Consider the following 19,372-nt stretch of genomic DNA (forward strand, 5'->3'; position numbering starts at 1 on the left):
TTGGTTTTTAGTGTCTCCCTTTCCAGGTGGGTTCACCTCTGTTCATCGTTGTGCCTCCCTTAGTGTCTGGAACAAACAGGACTCAATGAATTCATTCTTTGCACTTAGGAATGGGCTGAAGATCTAACCTGTGTGTTTGTGTTGGGGGAGAGGTGTATTTGGTACGACTGAACTACAGATAAGTTTAGTATCCACAACCAGAGAAACAGCTAGACTCCCAGATTCTCCTGCCTTGTCTCATTAGATGGAGTTCGTGAAATGGACAAGCTCATCTAGAAACACTTGGCTTTGCTGTGCTGTCCTGGCAACCTCAGGCAGCCATAGAACCAATATTTAAACCAATATTTTATATTGAATATTCTTACCAATATTTGAGCCAATATTTGATATCAAATATTATTACCAATATTTAAGCCACAGTGGTGCCAAACTGTGGCTAGCCCAGAAGGATCTGAAGGGAGCATCAGGGACTCTCCTCTGCTGGCTTGTCCTGCCTTCTTATTAACAACTCAATAAAGCAACCTCATGTTTCACATTACCCAGTCTTTTGGCCCTGTTTTTTATGTTAGAGCACTGTTTTTTTGTGAATGTATGAGGGTGCCCATATAATATTGAGGAAAAGAGCATAGGTATAGAGCCGAGCCACAACTGAGTTATGGATGAAATTATTTTCTTAGGTGTAATGGGACATGGATATGCCTTCTGACTGTGGCTACTACCTATAGTTACTTCCATGTGCCTCAGGTTAGGGAGGTCAGGGCAGAATTTCAAAGGTTGAAGTATACTGAATTTTTTAATCCTCTGTTGCTTGTTAAACACACTTCCATCTACCCAGCCAGGACTCTTCTCCCGTATCCTTTCCGTTCCTCTTTTCCCAGTGATGCCCAGGAACTGACAAGCCTGAAATGCCTTCACTAGCTTCTGTGAACTTCCCAGATGCAGGGAGCAAGGAGAGCCAGATGACCTCAATGTGGTTTTCTCATCATCTTCCTGCCCCATTCTATTGTTGCTCTCAGGAAAGTCAACCTCCAGACTGAACAACATAATCCAGCCGAAGACCTTTCCTGGTGGCAGAGGGGGAAGCCAGAACTCTGACTTTGGCTTCCAGATGGGTCTGGCTGCTGTCACTCCTGCCTGGCCCTTCTGTTCTCCCAGAAGCAGTGTGGAGAGTTCCCAATGGTTAATATATCTGTCTTTCAAAACTGTGTCTGGGTATAAAAGACATGAACACTTCCTCTCTCTGACAGGGGTGGCCCCCAGCCCAGAAAAAGCAGAGGGAAAATCACTTGGTATGCTGTTGCTAGGAAGCGGAGAGAAGTTTGATGTTTTGAGTTTAGCAGTATTGGAGGCTTGCCTTTTTAATAACACGAAGAGCTATGGGTTATTCTTACAATATTGAATATGTGCTTTTCTGAAAATGTGTCATTAAAGCAGAATTCTCTCATCAGATCCTTTTTTCCACCATTCATTAAATAAAAGAAAAATCCCCTTGGATCCAGAAGAGGAGTGCAAGTAGTTCAAAATCAAAATAACAGCAGAGAGGTTCTTGTAGAAGCAGCTCAGTTCAGAGGGTGCTGTGCCAGCAGCTCCCACGGCCTTGGCCACATTAGGCAGTGGCCAGAGAGTAGGGGAAAGGACAGAATTCATTCTCTTTAGATATCAGTGTTGAACTGTCTGACCCTGTGGAAGCTGGGCGAAGGTTATCAGGCCATTGACATCCACTCATTTGATGATTTACCGAATATTTACTGAGCTGTGTGCTTAAGGCACTGTGCTTGGCTGGATGAGCAAGATATAGCTCTTCCCTCCCCCCAAACAGGGAAAGAGGTAATTAGGATTCAAAGGGGTCTGTGCAAAAATAGAAGTGTGGAGGGGACAGGACCCAGTAGGAAGGGGCTAACTTTTCTTGGGCCCATAAGGGAGCACCGTGGAGGAATTTGAACCGAGTCTTAAAGGATAGACATCAGATTTTTCCAGTGGAAAAGACAAGAAAGCACATTCAAGGCAGGAACAGCAAGGTGGAAGGAAGCCTGAGGGTTAGCGAGACATTCCCTATGAATGGGTAAAGGAATGAATGAGGAAGAAAGAGGGATGATCTAGATCGCTAGTGACCTTGGTTTTGTTGGCAAGAAATTTGAACTTTCTCTGTAGGTGCCCAGCAAGAAAGCAGAAGTGAATTGGGTCTTAATCTCACTACACCTATAAATCCCTCTGGGGAGGACAAGAATGGTTTCCCAGCATAGATGGTGCTGTACTCTCAGTACTACCATCCAGTGGAACTTTCACTATGATGATGGTGTAAATCAGCATTTTCCAATATGGTGGCCATTGAATACTTGAAATGTGGCTAGTGTGGCTAAGGAACTGAATTTTAAATTTTCTTTAATTGTAATTAACAATTTCCACTTAAATAGCTCCATGTGGCTGGTGGCTACTGTCTCAGAGCTCTGAAAGAGGCAGTGGTTGTAACTTGATGGGGGAAAAAAGACAATGAGGGCTCCCCTGCAGATAAATTGTGATAAATTGGAATTCAGGGAGGAGACTGACCACAGGTCAGTTCTGATACCAGTACTGTGCTGAGTGCTGTCAGGAAAGGCCATCAAAGAGCCTTCCTGAAACAGGACACACATACCTAAAACGATTTGAGAAGGGAGGCAGTTAGTGTGTGACAAAGTGCTGCCCCACATAGCACCAGCCCACAAGGACTCTGCGATAGCTCTTGGCATCCTCTTTACCTATAACTGCACTGTACAGCTGTGTAAACCCACAGAACAAGAGTCCTGCCTGCACCTCTCTGCTGTCAGGAAAGATGCCAGGAGCAGGGTGGATAAATCAGAAAATCATTTCTAGATACATTCATTAAAAGCTCCTGTGATGGAAAGTATGCTTTAAAGGGATTGCATAGGCAGACGCTCTTTGCCTGTAGAACTTTCCTGGAAAAGCCCAATTGTAACGCAATTTCTGTTTGCCCATTGGAGCAATGGGTGGCTGTGTTTCCTGACCAAGAACTCAGTATCAAACAGAACACCACTGTGACAGAATAATGCCCTGAAAGCAGAGAAACCAAAGCCATAAATCTCAGTAACTACTAAAAGTGATAAAATTCTGCTACTTATTCTATAACGTGAATATAAATGAACAATATTGGTGCATATTGATTAAGGAAAGGACAGCAATCTTCCATTAACATATAAAAATTCAACTCCACTGTGTCATAAATTAGATTTTCCTCATACTGAATTATTAAGTGTGATAAACACAAGTTGAATATTTGAATAACAATAGTTTTGCCCCTCCCTGAAATTTGAAGTACATTTGAAGATGCTTTTGTTTTTCTCTTAATGAATTCCTTTGTAACAGCAGAAGCATGCATAATTATTCCGCCATCCGTTCCATCCATCCAGATGTCAAGTTCACAGCATCAGCAGACCAATGAGGTGGAAGTGTGAGGACAGCACAAAGTGAATCAAATCAAAGTCTGTGCCAGGAGGCCTCTGATCCACAGACTGGAAAGATTTTAGCTGGAGAAATGTTTAATAACCAAGACCTACAAACGAATACTTTAATTTTCTCCCACTCTTTATTCCTTATTCTCCCTCTAGTTCCTAAATTGTGATTTAAATATTAATATGTCCCATGTTATTCTTTTTGTTCTTTTAAAAATACACTGTGATTTTATCTTTTAAGAAAAGTGATATGTCTGCATTGTAGAAAATACAGATAAGAAGAAAATGAAAAGAGCCACAGTTCCACCGCTCAGAGTTGACTGTTGTGAACATTTGGGCATATCTGTTTTCAGTTATTTTTGTTTTCTGTGTGTAACCACATAGTACTGAAAAACAGTTTTGCTCTTTTTTTAAGTATATATTTAAAATATATTTCCAAAACATCATTGTAAAGTCTGTAGAATATTTCATTGTCGAAGTCACCTAAATTTATTTCACTAGGCCCTTACTGTAGGCAATTTAGATTTTTTCCTGCCTCCCCCCCACTTAAATAGCATTGTGATGAAAGCCTCTGTGTATAATCTTTGTCCACAGGCATTACTATTTCCTTAGGTGTGGAATTTCCCTATCAAAGAATAAGAACCTTTCTTAGGGCTACTTATATGTAGTGCCAAATCACTCTCTAGAAGGATCTTCTAATGTAGTTATTATGAATGTGGGTGTTGAGATCAGAAAGACCCGAGTTATAGTCCTGGTTTTGCAGTTCTGGATCTGTCATCAGCCATGTGACCTTGGGCGAGTTGTTAACATTCCCAAGCTTTAGTGTCCCTATCTGTTAAGTGGGCTAGTAATAAGACCTGCCTCATATCCCGTTGCTGTGTGGAGTAAATGAGGTAATCCATGTCAAAGCTCAGGATAGCAAAATGCTGGGCATCAGAGCTAACAATTCTACATGTCTGCCAGCAAAGTACAGCCTATCTATTTCTCCATTCTCTCACAAACCCTGGGCACAATTTTGTGTAAAAATCATCAACTTGACAAGTGAAAAAAGACATCTTGTAGTTTTAACTTCTGTGACAAAACACATCTTCCAAGGCTTTAAATATATGTAAAATATTTTAAGCGAAGGGCTGGCTTTGACAGACGTCTTTGCCTCAAATGTGGCTCTTCCTGAGTAATAGAATAAGCTCAGATCTTCCTTAGTTTTAAAGGGTAGATAAAATTATTGATTGCTGTGAGGGCACAGAGTGGTCTGTTGGTGGGCTGGAGTATTTGTACGTAGCAATCGTTAAACATGTGCTTAAAATATTTTCTCTCAACAGTCTCAATGAATTGGATTTTGCTGTCCTTAAATTATTTTAAATTGTCTAAGTAGCTTCATAGGACAACAAGTAGAAATAAAAAGAAAAGAAGGAAAACATTCACCAATGATCCTTTCAACCAAACAAATTAAATTTTATTTGTTTGCTGTCCACCAATTTTACAGAATTACATTAGACATTCTTTCAAATCAGAGGATGCGTTTCCTCCTGTTGAGAACAGCTCTTTCCCATACAAGTACTGTCATTTTACCAGGCCCGCTGGTGCTATTCCATCCATGTCACTTGAGTGGGAGCTGTGTAAAGGGAAAGTAACCTGCACCCCACAGGCCAGGAAAGACAGTGGGTGATGAAAGTCTACTGGGGAAGTAAGGTACAAGTGGGATTAGATTGTAGAGCCTGGGCCAGCCGAAAATGTTGCTGTGAAGTCTGCACGTGAATGTGATGGGCGTAGGTTAGTCTGAAATGAAAATTGAGACAACCAAGGCAATGGTGTTGAGGAGGGTTCGTAGGCAGACATTTAGAGGCCATTTTAAGGACAGGCTTTATTTGGCTTTTCTTGGAAGCCCGGAGGCTCCACACGAATTTAAAGACACAGCACTGTGTGTCTAGTACTGGAAAGGGTTTGCTAGTGAATGTGATTTTACAGGATGTCTGTAACGCAAGTGGGAGAAAGTATTAAGATACAGCCTTGATTATTATGGAGAGGAGAGAGATCAGTTTTTTTTGTCCTGATTATTATGTCTTAAGTACCAGTCATCAAATAATCTCTCATTTGATGAAATGGAAGAGGCTCTTGAGGTTTCAGATCTGTTCCTCTTTTGGCCCTATAAGTTCCCATTTCCCAAGGTTGTGCCCTTGAGTGGGCTATAATAACTTTGTGAGTACACGGTGAGTCTATTGATCCTTTACTATGGTGTCTGCCATTTAATTCTTGTTCAGAGCAGGCGGTGCATCAGCTTCTACACAGAGCTGGTCACTCTCTATAATCAGATGTGGACACCTGTCTCACACCAAGAGAAAATGCTGACATACTACCAGGGGATGACCATGCCCTGATCACTTTTCAAGATCATCTGTGCTATTTGTAATCTTGAATATTACTTTTTCTGCTTCAAGCCTTGAATTAGATTCTGTAAGGAAGAGGTTTTGCTAAACAAGGATATGAAAAAAATAAGAGTAGTTAAATTTTATTAATCTTGATGGCCTCTTGCATAAATGTGAAGTCAAAGCTGTTAGGCAGTAAACTTTCTGGAAAATGAAAATGGGGACGGTGGTATGTATGACAGAAAGAGCACTTATCTCAGGAGATGTAATTGAATTCATTCTTTTGCCTCTTGTTAAGGTGACTTTGGGCCCACCTATTCATTTATAAAATGACCTCTTCATTTATAAACAGAGACTGTTCGATGTCCTATTTAGTATCCAGTGGCGGACTGCATATGGAAGCACTTTGTAAACTGAAATATTATATACCAGTGTAAGGTCATTTATTATGTCTTTGAGGTCAACATGTTTAAAAATTTGTTAGCTTGTATTTAAACACATTTCAGGTGCTCTGGCCCATCATTTCCATATTTAAAGTCAAGCTATGGAGACCTTGGTTCAACCCTTTTTATCTTTCAGTCTAATTAGGGGCCTGAAAATTTTGCTTTATTTGGAATTTGTCACCCCACATTCTAAAGAATGAGGTTCAGTGTTCCTCAAAAAACTAAGATTCTAAAATATTGCAAAAGTGAATCATTATTGTATGTTTTCAGAAAGCCATGGGATTTCATGCTTTCATCAAGTTCGTCACTGTTTTGGTTATATGGTGGTAGAACCTATTGTTCTTATATCAGAGCTTTCACAAAATGGCAGCACCTTAGAGTACAGAGCTGCCTTTCCAATATGGTAACCACTCGTCACATGTGGCCATTTATAGCTAGGTTAATTAAAATTAGATCAAATAAAAAATTTGGTTTCTCAGTTGCACTAGATACATTCTAAGTGCTCAATAGCTAGATATGGGTAGTGGCTACTGCTTTGGACAGTGGAGATTATAGAACATTTCTATCACTGCAGAAAGTTCTATTGGATAGTCCTACTCTAGAAGAAAAGGAACCTAATGTCACATTGTTCAGAGGTATCCAGCATAGAATTTATGCAGAATATTTATACCATTTAAAATAGCAACCTTTAATGGCCAATCAAGTTTGCCCATCCACCCACCCATCCCTTTCTGCAAGTCACATTTATGGTGTTTGATAATTTGATATTTTTAAATGTTCATTTCTTTCTATTGGGTCCCTAGGTCCTGCGTGACAGACATGTGTGAATGTCCAGTCCATAAAAACTGTTACTGTGAGTCATTCCTGGCATATACCCGGGCCTGCCAGAGAGAAGGTGTCAGTGTCCACTGGGAGCCCCAGCAGAACTGTGCAGGTGAGAAGTTCCTAGCAGATCCATCCACCAGAAGTTCACTAAAATGCCCAAGATGGCAATGGAAGACACTTGCTGACGTGAATGGCCACATCCCACTTTAGCCAAAGGGAAGCCCCATCAGTGGCCCAACTGGATTACAACTTGATAAAACACAGGGGCTTTCCACTGGGAAGGATAGCGAGCACTTAAGAGAAATGCTTTGTGACAAGCACATTTGAACAATTTAAGGATGTCCACTGTTGCAAAATCCTTCCAACCCGAATCTACCAGCTGGATGTACTTAGCACGTGGACAGTCACAGCTGTGGCTTAGGTTATGTGTGGAGCAAAGGAGATTTAGGACAATTACAGTCATTTAAGGTCTTCAGGATAAGCGTGATTTTTTTTTTGAGAGAGATTTGTTATACAAACTCTAGCAGAATGTTCTTTTCCTTCTGAGAGATAGATTTCTATAATAGTTGTTATAGCTCTTTGATCTCAGGCACGTTAATTAGCTTGTTTGATATCTGTAAAATGGACTTGTTCGTTCATCCAAGAAATATTTCTTACAAAGTGGCTAAGTACTGGACATTGTACTAAGCACTGTGGGCACTTTGGTGACTATAAGAGATGGGGCCCCTGTCATTGAGGTGCTGGCAGTCCAGTGGGAGAACCAGACAAAAATAATAACTCCACAATAAATGCTTGCTAAGTGTGGTAAGTGTGATGAAGGGAACAAATAGGGCAGAGCCATAGAACACAAATGGAGAGGAAGTGGGTGGCTACTTAGATGCTGAAGAGGGAAGGCTTCTCTGTGGAGGTGATATTTCATCCGAGCCCTAAAGGATTGAAGGCAGTTAGGGCAAGCATTCTATGCAGAAGAAACATTTGATGGCCATAAGTAGGAACAAATAGCATGCTCTCAAACTGGAAGGGAGCCAGCATGGCTCGAGCACAGTGGGCAAGGGAAAAGGGGCACAAGATGAGGGTAGAGCAGGAGCAGGAGCCGGGTCATGCAGGGCTCTGCCGGTCTTGGGAAGGAGTCTAGCTTTTATTCCAAGAGGAGGAGAAGCCACTGGGGGGCTTTCAGCAAGCCTCTTTCTGCTTTTCACAGATAACCCTGTGTGGAGAATAGATTGGATGGGGCAAGATTGAAAGCAGATGACCAGGCAGGAGGCTGTTGCAGTAGTTGTGGTGAAAAAATGATGGGGGTATGGATTAAGATGGTGGCAGTGTATGGGGAGAGAAGAGAGAATCTAGATATAGTTTGGAATTTTACAATAATATCTACTATGCAGAGTTATAAGCATTAGTGATATATATATGAAGCATCTAGAAGAGTGTCCAACTCATAGAAGATGCTCAGTCAATCTTCACTGCTGCTGCTGTTTAGACCTGAAGATGAGATGACTCAATATTTGTCGCCTACTTCAAACGTTGGCAAATCTTTTTCTGTAAAGGGCCAGATTTACCTGGAATGAAGAGACTGGGGTTTGCAACATTCTACACTAGTCCTAATAACCTTAGATATTAGAAAAGAAGGCAGTTCATGTCACTGCAAACTCTAGAGTGTCTGTGTTAGTGGAGGACAGGAGCAGTCATCTGGTTGGAAGAGAGGTCAAGAAGAAATGCTTTGAAGCTGTGTTTTCAGTACATGGACATCATGCTCTTTTAGTCCAGTGGGTGTCAATCTGGCTGGCCATTGGAAGCTCCTCTGGGAGTTTAAAAAATAAACCAGAACCCTATGCCTGGACCCCATGCCCAGATATCCTGCTGTAATTGACCTTGTGTGTCATTTAAAACCTCTCATTCTAACCTGCAGCCAGAGTAGAAACCACTGAGGTAATTTGTATGCTTATTTGGGTGGCTTTGGGGGAGTAGGATGACAGGTATTTTGGGCTTACTAAAGCTTCCTCAAGCCACCCCTTCACACAATCAATAGTCTGTGTTCGTGAAAAGCACCAAAGCCCTTTTCACTCCTGACTTCCTTTTTGGATTTGCTATCTCCTCTGCAAACCCGAGTCCAATCTTTATATCTGAGTTCAGTTTCCACAGCAAGAATGCCTCCCTATCAATGCTGCCCTTCCCAGAGTGATAAAAATACCTCACATTAAAGTGTGGCTGAGGCTCCTGAAAGGTGAGACTAAATGATTTACCTCTCACCTAATGCATTAGTGTCCACTAGGATAGTAAGGGATGTTTATGAGGCACTGGGTCCTTCCAGCACATCTTGGATACTCCTGGCTCCCTTTCTCTGCTTTGAGTCCTCTTTCCCTTGAATCTACCAAAAACGAATATAATATTTGGAGTCAAGCTCCAACCATCCATCCTGGTGTAATGCAGGGCTCAGTAGAACTTCATTAATTTTATTAGCTGTGGTAGTGCTGGGGTAAGGATCATCGTAGAGACAGAATATATGAACTCTTTCTTCCTGGCTCAGAGCTATATTTAGCACCATTTCAGTGCACACAATGCATTTGAGAACTACACATTTCACCCCAGCATCCTGATTTCAGGGACTGAATCTCAGGAGCTAAAATTGCTTTTCTAATGGAAAAGGAATATGGCTCCTGAAAGGTTCCATTTACCACTTAAAATTAGTGGAGCCATCTGTGTGACGTATAACTGTCAATGTGTGGTTGCAGGGAAGCCTTTTACACCCCTCCCACACACACATATACACACACACACACAGAACTTCCACAGATTGACAGTTGGTACATGAGAAATAAATTTACAGAGATATGCAGCATTTCTCAGTAGATTGATTTCTGATTCATCTGGAACATTGAAGACTATAAGGATCCTCTTTACTTGTTTTTAGCTCCCATATCTTTTGACTTATGACAGCACTTAGGCCACTTAATTGAAAGAAGAGAAAATTTCCAAAGTAAAAAGCTTGGAAGTTGGACAAATAAGAAGCCAGCCAGGCAAGAATGAACAAGTGACATTTCTAAGTCTAGCCTGGATTTTAACATCAGGACCACAACACGAAGTATATGCCCACTTGCCACAGCTAGTGGCAAGGACTAATGGAACTCTAGTTTAACACGTGAATTACTAAACACAATACAATATGCAAAGAGCTACTGTGAAGGTCTGTGAAAGTTTAATAATGACCATTTATATTAATATTTACTATTTTCTAAGCACCTCCTTTGTCCCAAGGACTAGAATAGCACTTTATATTATATTTAATATTATTTAATCCCCATTATGGTCTAAATGGTAACATTCTATGACCCACATTTTACTGATAAAGACATTGAGGCTCAGAATATTTAAGAAATTTGCTAAAAGTCGTAGAGCTAGAAAGCAAGGAAGCTAGGAATCAACTCAGGTCAATTTGTGTTATAGCCCCTGTTCTTAATCATTATGAGAACATAGACAAGAAAGAGCATTGTAGAAAAATTTATTTAAATATGAATATATATTTATTTGTATATTTATATAAGCATCAATTAATTTATCCAAATATTTGTTATGTAGATTTTTTCAATTTCTATTCATTTGTTCCCTATCATAGATAGTTGTTACTTGGTACCTTCTGACTCTTGCTCCTGCGTCTTACCTTGCCGTCCTTAGCAGATTTCCTGCCCCCTCCCTGTAGCTGACACTAACTGTCACTGCACTTTCAGTAATGCATTTTATGCGTGGAAAAGGGGCTGGGATATCCAAAGTGGTGAGTGTCTTTCCACAGCACATCAGATAATCTGCCGGGCTCTGTGAGCAGTTTCCTCCTTGACTTACTTTACACACTTCAGGTGATTCTAGCCCCTTCGCTGCAGCAACTCTTCCCTAATTGTACACACTGAGCTTTTTCCTGGCCGACTGGATGCCTCCTGTAAAAGCTTAGGAGATAAAGTCGATACTGTGACCGTTAGCACCCAGAAGGCGGACATGGAGACAGCTGAGTTCCAGAAGACACAGAGCCACACTTAAGTGAATTTATTGATAAAGCCAACATGTAGCACTTTTATGGGTTACCATATAAAGTAACATGTGATGCTACTTGTGTGTTTTACACAGTAGCTGCTTGTGTGCTCCCTTGAGAACAAATAAACATGCTAACCCTAACCATTTGGGTAGCTTCCTGGTTTTTAAAAAATTTATTTAACCAAATGAATCCTTTTTAAATGTGTATGTGCCAATTGAATCACATTTATGTTTTAAAAAAATTACCTTTTGCCTTTTATAAGTTTAAAATAAACGGGATTCACAGAAGGGTAAAATGGGGTCCAAGTCAATATTAACTTTCTAGGACCATCTAAAAGTTGTGCCAATTTGAAGGCAAATCTAATCATGTCATCCTCCAGTTAAAACCCTTCCAAGACTCCACTTTGCCAAGGCTTACAGGCCCTGCCTACTTCTCTGCCTTTGTCTCCTCCCACTCGCCCTCCTCATATCCTGCGTTCCTGCCCACCAAACCAAGGATCCTCCCTTCCCTGATGGAGCCCTGGCAGCTTGTTGCTGCCCACACCCCCATCTTTCTGCCTGGGAAACTTTTCCTGCCATTGTCTGTCTGACAATTTCTACTCACCTTTTAAGACCTAAGTGAGATCTGTTCTCTGAAGGCTCCCTCGATCCCTACCCCACCCTCAATATTGAGTTGACATCTCTCTCTTACTCCTCCACTGTACTTTACTCTCAGTGTCTAATATGAGGCATCTTGCATTTTATTTAGAATCTGTTTATGTGTCACCTTCACCTATTTGGTTGTTAGCCCCAGGCTCCTGTAACTGGAGGTCACAGATAGTATCTGATTCACATTTGACTCCCTGGCCTAAGAGAATGCCCACCACATAGTAGATACTCAGTGGATGTTTCTTGATCTAATTTGAATTGAAATGGAGAGGATATTTGTATGATGAAAAAATATCCTTTTATCTTTTCTAGTAGTTCTTCATTTTCTACATTCTACTTTCTACCTGCAGATTGTGAGGGAAATATCAGGGTCCAGTAGTCAAAGGTAAGATGTCACAGCAAAGCAGTAAGAAGTTAAATGGCAGAGCTAGAAGAAAGAATTGAGAGGTCAGGGAGAGCAAAAGACATGGGAGAGTTCATGTCTATAAGAGAATGAAGGAAAAGGAAAAAACACTGGTGGGAAAGAGGAAATTCTGCCTAATTTTCCTATAGCACAGATCTTTGCAAGATTTGAAGGGGAGCATAGTGTCTGGAGGGTAAAGTGAGTTGAAAGAGGCATTTGGGAAGCAGTGGATGGAGTGGAAATGATGGAGTGGAAAATGAACTCAAGGCCAGCCAAATGTAATCCACACTGGGAAATGGAATGATGGATTGGACATCATTAGATTAAATCATCATCCAACAGGCATAAGCATTTATTAAGCTGCTCCTCTGTGCTTGGCCCTGTGCCGGAACGTTGGGTTATGGAAGACAAAGACTCAAGAGCCCAGACCTCAGCGGTTCACTCTCCTCAACCAGGGATGCTTGGCATGACCCCTGGAACTTTTTAAATCCACAGCTATGCAGGCCCCACTGCAGACTCAGAGCAAAAATCTATAGGGAATGGGGCCGAGGAATATATATCTTTTAAAAGATCTAGGGGGATTTTTATGAGTATCTCTGATTAAGAACTATAGCTGCACTGAACTTGGGGGATCAAAACAAGTAAACAAATAACTATAATGTGAAAAGTGCTGTGGGATGCAGAGGAGGGAAGGGTATTCTGCAGAGATCTAGGAAGCTACTTGAAGGAGGTGACATTTGAATTAAGACTTGGAAAATGATGAGATTGGGAAGAGAATCGGACCTGATTGTAATATATTTCAGAGCTCTCTCTGACTGGAAATTAGAGATAAAACTGTAGTAACTGATGAAGAGAGAGAGAAAAAGAGAAGACAAGACAGTGTCAGGGGAAGAATCTTGGGAGCAGGCAAAGAAGCCCAAGGGAGAGGAGCTGTTCTCAAGATGTTAGCAGAAGAACCTGGAGAGTTCAATGTTGAAGGTAAAATGGACAAACAACCAAACATTTTCTGGAGAGGTCATGGGAGAATGGGGATTGCCAATAGCTCAGTGGATATGGTCATTACTGAAAATTTTGGTGGGAACTGCTTCAATAAAGTGGTAGATGAGGAAGACAGGTCACCAATGTCGATTAGTTGCAGAGGAATAGGATAAAATAACTGTTGACTCTTCTATGAAGTTTGGAGGTAAAAGAAAGAAGAAACTAAGTCTGATAGATTAGGGAATTTTTTTAAAGATTTTTTCTTAAAATCTTTTTTGTTAAAGATTAGTGTTGATCTGAAAAATGTTTCTAATATTTAGAGGATGGAGCCAACAGAGAAGGAGAGATTAATGTGCAATCAGAAGGATGAATAAAAGAACAAGTTCCTGGAGGAGATGGGTCAGAAGACAGGAATGGCAAATCAAGGATGGATACAAATGAGGAGCAGAGGCAGTAAGGAGATGAGTTTGGTGCTTGTGTAGATGACCTAAACCCATCAATAAGAAAGGACGTGTGCCTAGGGAAGACGATGGGAAACAGTAGGACTTCCATTGTGCACCTACTTCCACTTTGGAAATGCTATTTGCCATTTCATTTGCTAAAAAGGCATGAGTCTCTGCAGTGACTGAAGCATGAATATGAGGGTTGTTTATAGGACCAGTTCTCAATCCTGACTGCACGTTAAAATCACCTATGCTGGGAGGTATTTTTTTAAGAAGAATTACTGTTAACCTGGTCCTACCTTCAGAGACTCTAATTTAATTGGTCTGGAGTGGGAGTTCAGGCATCAGGAAGCTCCCCAGGTGATCCTGATTTCCAGCTTTGAACACCACTGGTCCGTAGAAACATAACAACGCATGGATACAATTATTCTGTGTGAATATTATATTCATCCAGGATGTTTCCAAATTATTAGGCATGTACAATGTGTAGGGTATTCTGTTAGTCACTGAAAAGAGAATAACTTCAAAGGGATCAGTGAAAAGTCGAAAAAGATTATCAGAAAAGCACAAGCTGAGAGATTTAAAGGAAGAGTTATGTTGATCCTTCCACTGTCTCATCTATATACCTATGCATTCAATCACCTAGCCATCCTCTCAGTACCTACTACGTGTTAAAGACCACACTACTGCTGAAAATAAAGAAACAAAACAGCCTGTCTCTCTAGTAGCCCAGACTGAGGTGGAGAGAGAGAGAGGGCAAGGAAATGGATGATTATAATTTCATGTTGTAAAAGCAGCGTTAGAGATGGGCAGAATGTGCTCTGAGCATACCGTCAAGGGATATCTTATCCAGACAAGAGAGGTGGGAGGAAGGCTTGGGAACTGAGTCTAAGAGAGGAAGATGGGGTGAATGGTGGTGACATTCACCAAGCTAGATGATGGCACTGGATCAAGGCAGAGGATAGGTCCTCAGGATTGGCTTGGCTACAGGAGGTTCCTAATAGCGTAAGAAATAGAATTCAATTATTAAAAGCTGAAACAACTTAATAAAGTTATACTGTGGAAGTAATGTTAGGGAATGCAGCCTTAAAGAGTAGTAGTAATTTTTTACTTATCCACTGTATCAGTTAGGATCCAGGCAGAAAACAAATGGCGCATTCAAATTGACTAATTGAGGTAAGTTTAATAGATGGACTACTTTAAAAGGGATGAGAAGGATGTAGTGAAATAAGGAAAAGTCTGGTGCCCTGGAACTGAACTGTTTTTACTCAAAATACTGTGATACCAAATGTGTGGGTTTCTTCTCACACATTCGTTGGTACCAATTCTCCAACTCTCTGGAGACCAACTGAGTATCCTACAGTTCAGTTCAATTCTGACACTAACTACTCAGAGTTAGTATCAGATTCCACAAGTGTAAGGGCTCAGTCCCACAAGATGCCCTCACTTCAGATGCCAGTTGCAAGTATTGGGTCCCTAGGTTACCCTCACTTCTGTCCGAGTTGGCTACAAAGTTGGGGGAGAGAGGTGTTCTCACAATCCTCCTTCCCTTTTGGGTTTAATAATTTGCTAGAATGGCTACAGAACTCTGGAAAACACTTTACTTATTATTACTGGCTTATCATCAAGGACACAAATGAACAGCCAGATGAAGAGGTATGTAGAGCAAGGTCTGGAAGTGTCCCGAGCACAGGAGCTTCTGTTCCCATGGAGTGAGGACACCACCCTCCCAGCACCTCAATGTGTTCACAAGCTCTGAAGCTTTCTGAACCCAGTCATTAGTCATTTAGGGGTTGTTATGGAGGTTTCGTCATGTAGGCATGATTGATGAAATCATTGGCCATTAGTGATTAACTCAACATCCAGTTCTTCTCCCCTTCCTGGAGGTCAGGGGGTGGGACTGAAAGTTTCAACTCTCTAATCATGCTTTTGTCTTTCTGGTGACCAGCCCCCATCCTGAAGCTATCTAGGGAGCCCTAGCCACCAGTCATGGTATTAGCATACGAAAGACACTTATCACTTTGGAGATTCCAAGGACTTTTGGAGCTATGTGCCAGGAACAAAGACTAAGTATTTTTTTTTTCTTTTATCATATCTTGGCTCATAAGGGAGAGTCTGTTACCACCCCTGGGCCTGTAGGGGCAAGGGAGGGGATGGCTATGGGAGCTCTGTAGAGAAAGAAGGCTACTTGATAGGAGCAGTGACCTTCTTGAGGAGTGCAGCTGTCCACAGTGACCCCAGAAGGAGACCCCAGAAGAGACTAAGTACCTGGACCTCACTCTTCTTTTTTCCAATCTCCAGCTGGTGTTCACCATTCAAAAAGAAGTCCATTGGTGTCAACCCTAGAGGTCAACACAGAGCACAGAGCACAGGATATACAGCAGGGCAAAGAAGGGGAGACAGTGGATCTAGAAGGAAATGGAAAATGGAAAATGTTCCGTCAAATGGAAAATGTTCAATCCACTCTCTGTTGTAACTCATTCATTTATTCAGCAAGTATTCATCGTTGGCTTCCAAACTTAAGGCCTTCAAGGTGCCAGACAATGTACTGGGGGCTAGAAATGTAGTAGTAGACCAGATGAAAACTCTGCCCTCAGAAAGCTAACATTCTGGTGTGGGAAGACACAGAGGAAATATGGTACAAATGGTAAAAATGGTAGTGATATGTAAAAAAGAAAAAATAGGGAAAAGGGGAAGAGAATGTGGAGATGCTATTTTGGATGGGAAGTTGCCTTTGAGAAGACACCTCAAAAAGGTGAAGGAGTGAACCAGGCATAGGAATCAATAAGATTGCATTTGATGTTTCAATATAATTGATGGGTAATTAGCTACCAGCAACTCATCCCTCTGTTCGTATATCAGACAGATGGCCATGTCATTTATCTCTACCTGCAAAGCATCTTGTACTGTGGCTTTGTTCAAAACAGGTGGTTAGTCACAGTTAATAGTTTAGTTAACAATTGGGACAGGGATAAATATGACAGTATTTAATATGGAAATTAGAATCCATATAGAAAAATGATAATTATAGAGCCAAATATTATAAAGTTCGTTCCATGCAGATGTTTCTCAAAATTCTATGTTTCATACAGCTCAGTTTTCTAATAATGTGTGAGAACTTCTGAGAAATAATTGACCACTCTCTGGACAAGACACCTCTTTTCTCATTTGTTTGTAATTAGTATAATGGGTATTTGAGGATCCTTCATAGAATTTACTTTTACGGTTCTTATTAACTTACTTTTCATTAGATATGGTCAAACACAAATATTCTGTGGTAACTCTGAATATATAACTTGAAAGACTCAATTAAGGCCAACTTGCTTGAAAACCAGTTCTATTTTTCAGTTTTATAATGACATAATTCTTCCCCAGATATTATTCTGTAAACTGCATAAACAATAGAGATGTTTAAACTGATAATCTTCCATTGTTATTAATTGTGCTTGGAGAAACTTCGAATGAAGGTTGGATTGTTATTGTTGTTCTTGGAGAATCCCTCTTCCAAATTCCTACGTGTGTTGCTGTTCCTACTCATGGGAATAAGGGATGGCCTCTTTGATTGTCACTGGAAATAACTCAGATGGGAAAGTCTATGTGTAATAAAACTTCCAGAATGTTTGCAGTATTCTTTCGGACGAATCTATTCATGAATTTTCAGTAACTCTCAGAATATTGTCAAAATCATTTTAGCTCTCAGTTAACAAATATAGTAAATTGGCCATGATTTGGCTGCATCATCATTTTCATATTCTCTGGCCCAGCCAGCCACCTACTTCCCTCTCCCCAGTCGCACATCTTATTTTTCCTTATTTGGCTTTTCCTCACTCTTGCTCTAACTTGCCTCAAATTGATTAATTCAACATATGATTGCTATGATTAAAATATGTCACACATTTCCAGTATCTTCGGCAGGATTTTTTCTGTATGTGTAATTCTGTATATTTGAATATTGATGTGGTTGCACAAAATATTCCTGTTCATCACAGCTCAATAGTTCTAAGGACAATTTGGAGTTAATTTTTCATACTATTCTCCATAACTAAATAACCTTGTAGATTTTCTTGTAGCTTTGCTAATGTATAGTTTGTCTTCTCTGGGAATAAAATGCTTTTTGTTTTATTTTATTTTATTTTGAAGTTCACTGGCCCAGCAGGTGGATCTTGGATTTGTTTTTTTGTGTGTGCAGGTGATTCCCAGAGTGTTTGAAGAATGTTGGATGTTTGTTATTCCTTTGTTAAAATGCAGAAGTGAACCTGTGCTGTGGAAAGGCCCGGGCAGTGAGTTACGTGAGCCTTCAGAATAGCATCGGGCTGAGAGTGAATTAATGTGGCCATTTCTCCATGTCTCACCTTTGTCTCCTCCTTTTTTTCAGCCACTCAGTGTAAGCATGGGGCTGTGTATGATACCTGTGGTCCAGGATGTGCCAAGACCTGTGACAACTGGAATGAGATTGGTCCATGCAATAAGCCATGTGTTGCAGGTTGCCATTGTCCAGCAAACTTGGTCCTTCACAAGGGAAGATGCATCAAGCCAGTCCTTTGTCCTCAGCGGTGACCTTTGTTTTGCATCTTAAGACTTTCAAACCTAGTGTCCTTGACACTGAAGTGGACGAGCCAATGAAGGACTGCAGTATTTGTGTGCTGATTCTGCAAATACACACACACAGAGTATATATGTGTATATATATAGATATATAGATATATTCAGAAACATTTCATCATTTATATAAACTATAGGTGGATTATTATATGTATATTTTTTGCTATAAGACATGCATTATTTCTAAGATCCTAATCTGTAAGCCGTTGGATACCTTGTATAAATAAACCAGGTTGTTTTTAATTTAATAAGGCAGCATGCAGACATATTGGATGGCTTTAACATCACATACATTTGTCATTTTTAAGAAAGTTTTCTAAGGAATGTAAATTGCCTGCCTGCATTAATTTTAGCTTTGAATCAGGATTTGCAGTTGAGTGGGAAATACGTTTCTCTGGAGAAGGGCAAATTTATCTAGGGGTATTTCATGCTTCCAAAGAAAAAAATATATGTCTGAGACAGATGGCTGGTGATTGGTGACAGGTCCTAATGGTGCATGTAAAGCAAGGGATAGGTTGTTAGACTTTATTGGGTCATGGTCTGATATAATTTCCAAAAATGATTGGCTAGTTGCCAAGAAATATAAATTTGTCACTAGAGCATAACCAAAGAATCCAATGATTTCTTGCCATCTTTGCGTATTTTTTGAGTTTCCTAATTATATATGTGTGTATGATGGATGTGTCCACTTATATGTCACACACTGAGATTAAGGAGTGTCTGGGTGACATGTTAGATTTATTGAGCATAAGCAGATATTTGGAGAAACTATTGCACAGCATAAGAAGAAATATCCATTTCTCTGAATCTCAGAGCAATTTAGGATGGGCCGACCCAATAAGTTGATGTACGCCATCTATATTTTATAACTATTCCATGTGTAAAATGACAGCCTTTAATTATTTCTAGAAGATTCCTAGTCCAATGCTATTTGGTGACTGTTAATATGTCATAATTATTAGACAGAAAGAAAGCCTTGACTGACCGGTTGATGTAACTTCTAGTCCAAACAAAACATGGTCTGTATACTTGCTCTCATTTACTGATAGGTTACTATAGTCATCATGTGATTTTCCTAACTTTTGTTTTCAGTTGAATAAGTGAAAATGTCAACAAAACAAAACCCACTGATATCTAAAAATAAAATGTTCTGCATTGTAGTAAATAAAGAGCTTAAGATTTAAAACAATGCATT

General features: G+C 40.4%; 1 protein-coding gene across 2 annotated transcripts in view; it reads left to right on the forward strand.

Moving 5' to 3' along the window:
• BMPER (BMP binding endothelial regulator) overlaps nt 1–18,194 on the forward strand; it is a 231,279-nt gene extending 213,085 nt beyond the window's left edge. For both annotated transcript variants that reach the window (XM_058569040.1, XM_058569050.1), the window contains 2 exons: nt 7,059–7,189; nt 17,951–18,194. In XM_058569040.1, the coding sequence (XP_058425023.1) occupies nt 7,059–7,189; nt 17,951–18,132 (313 nt within the window). In that variant the 3' untranslated portion in view covers nt 18,133–18,194. The remainder of the gene's footprint in view (nt 1–7,058; nt 7,190–17,950) is intronic.
• The last annotated feature ends 1,178 nt before the right edge of the window (nt 18,195–19,372 follow it).

The sequence above is a fragment of the Diceros bicornis genome, chromosome 3, assembly GCF_020826845.1.
Source record: "Diceros bicornis minor isolate mBicDic1 chromosome 3, mDicBic1.mat.cur, whole genome shotgun sequence".
NCBI classification, from domain to species: Eukaryota; Metazoa; Chordata; class Mammalia; order Perissodactyla; family Rhinocerotidae; genus Diceros; species Diceros bicornis.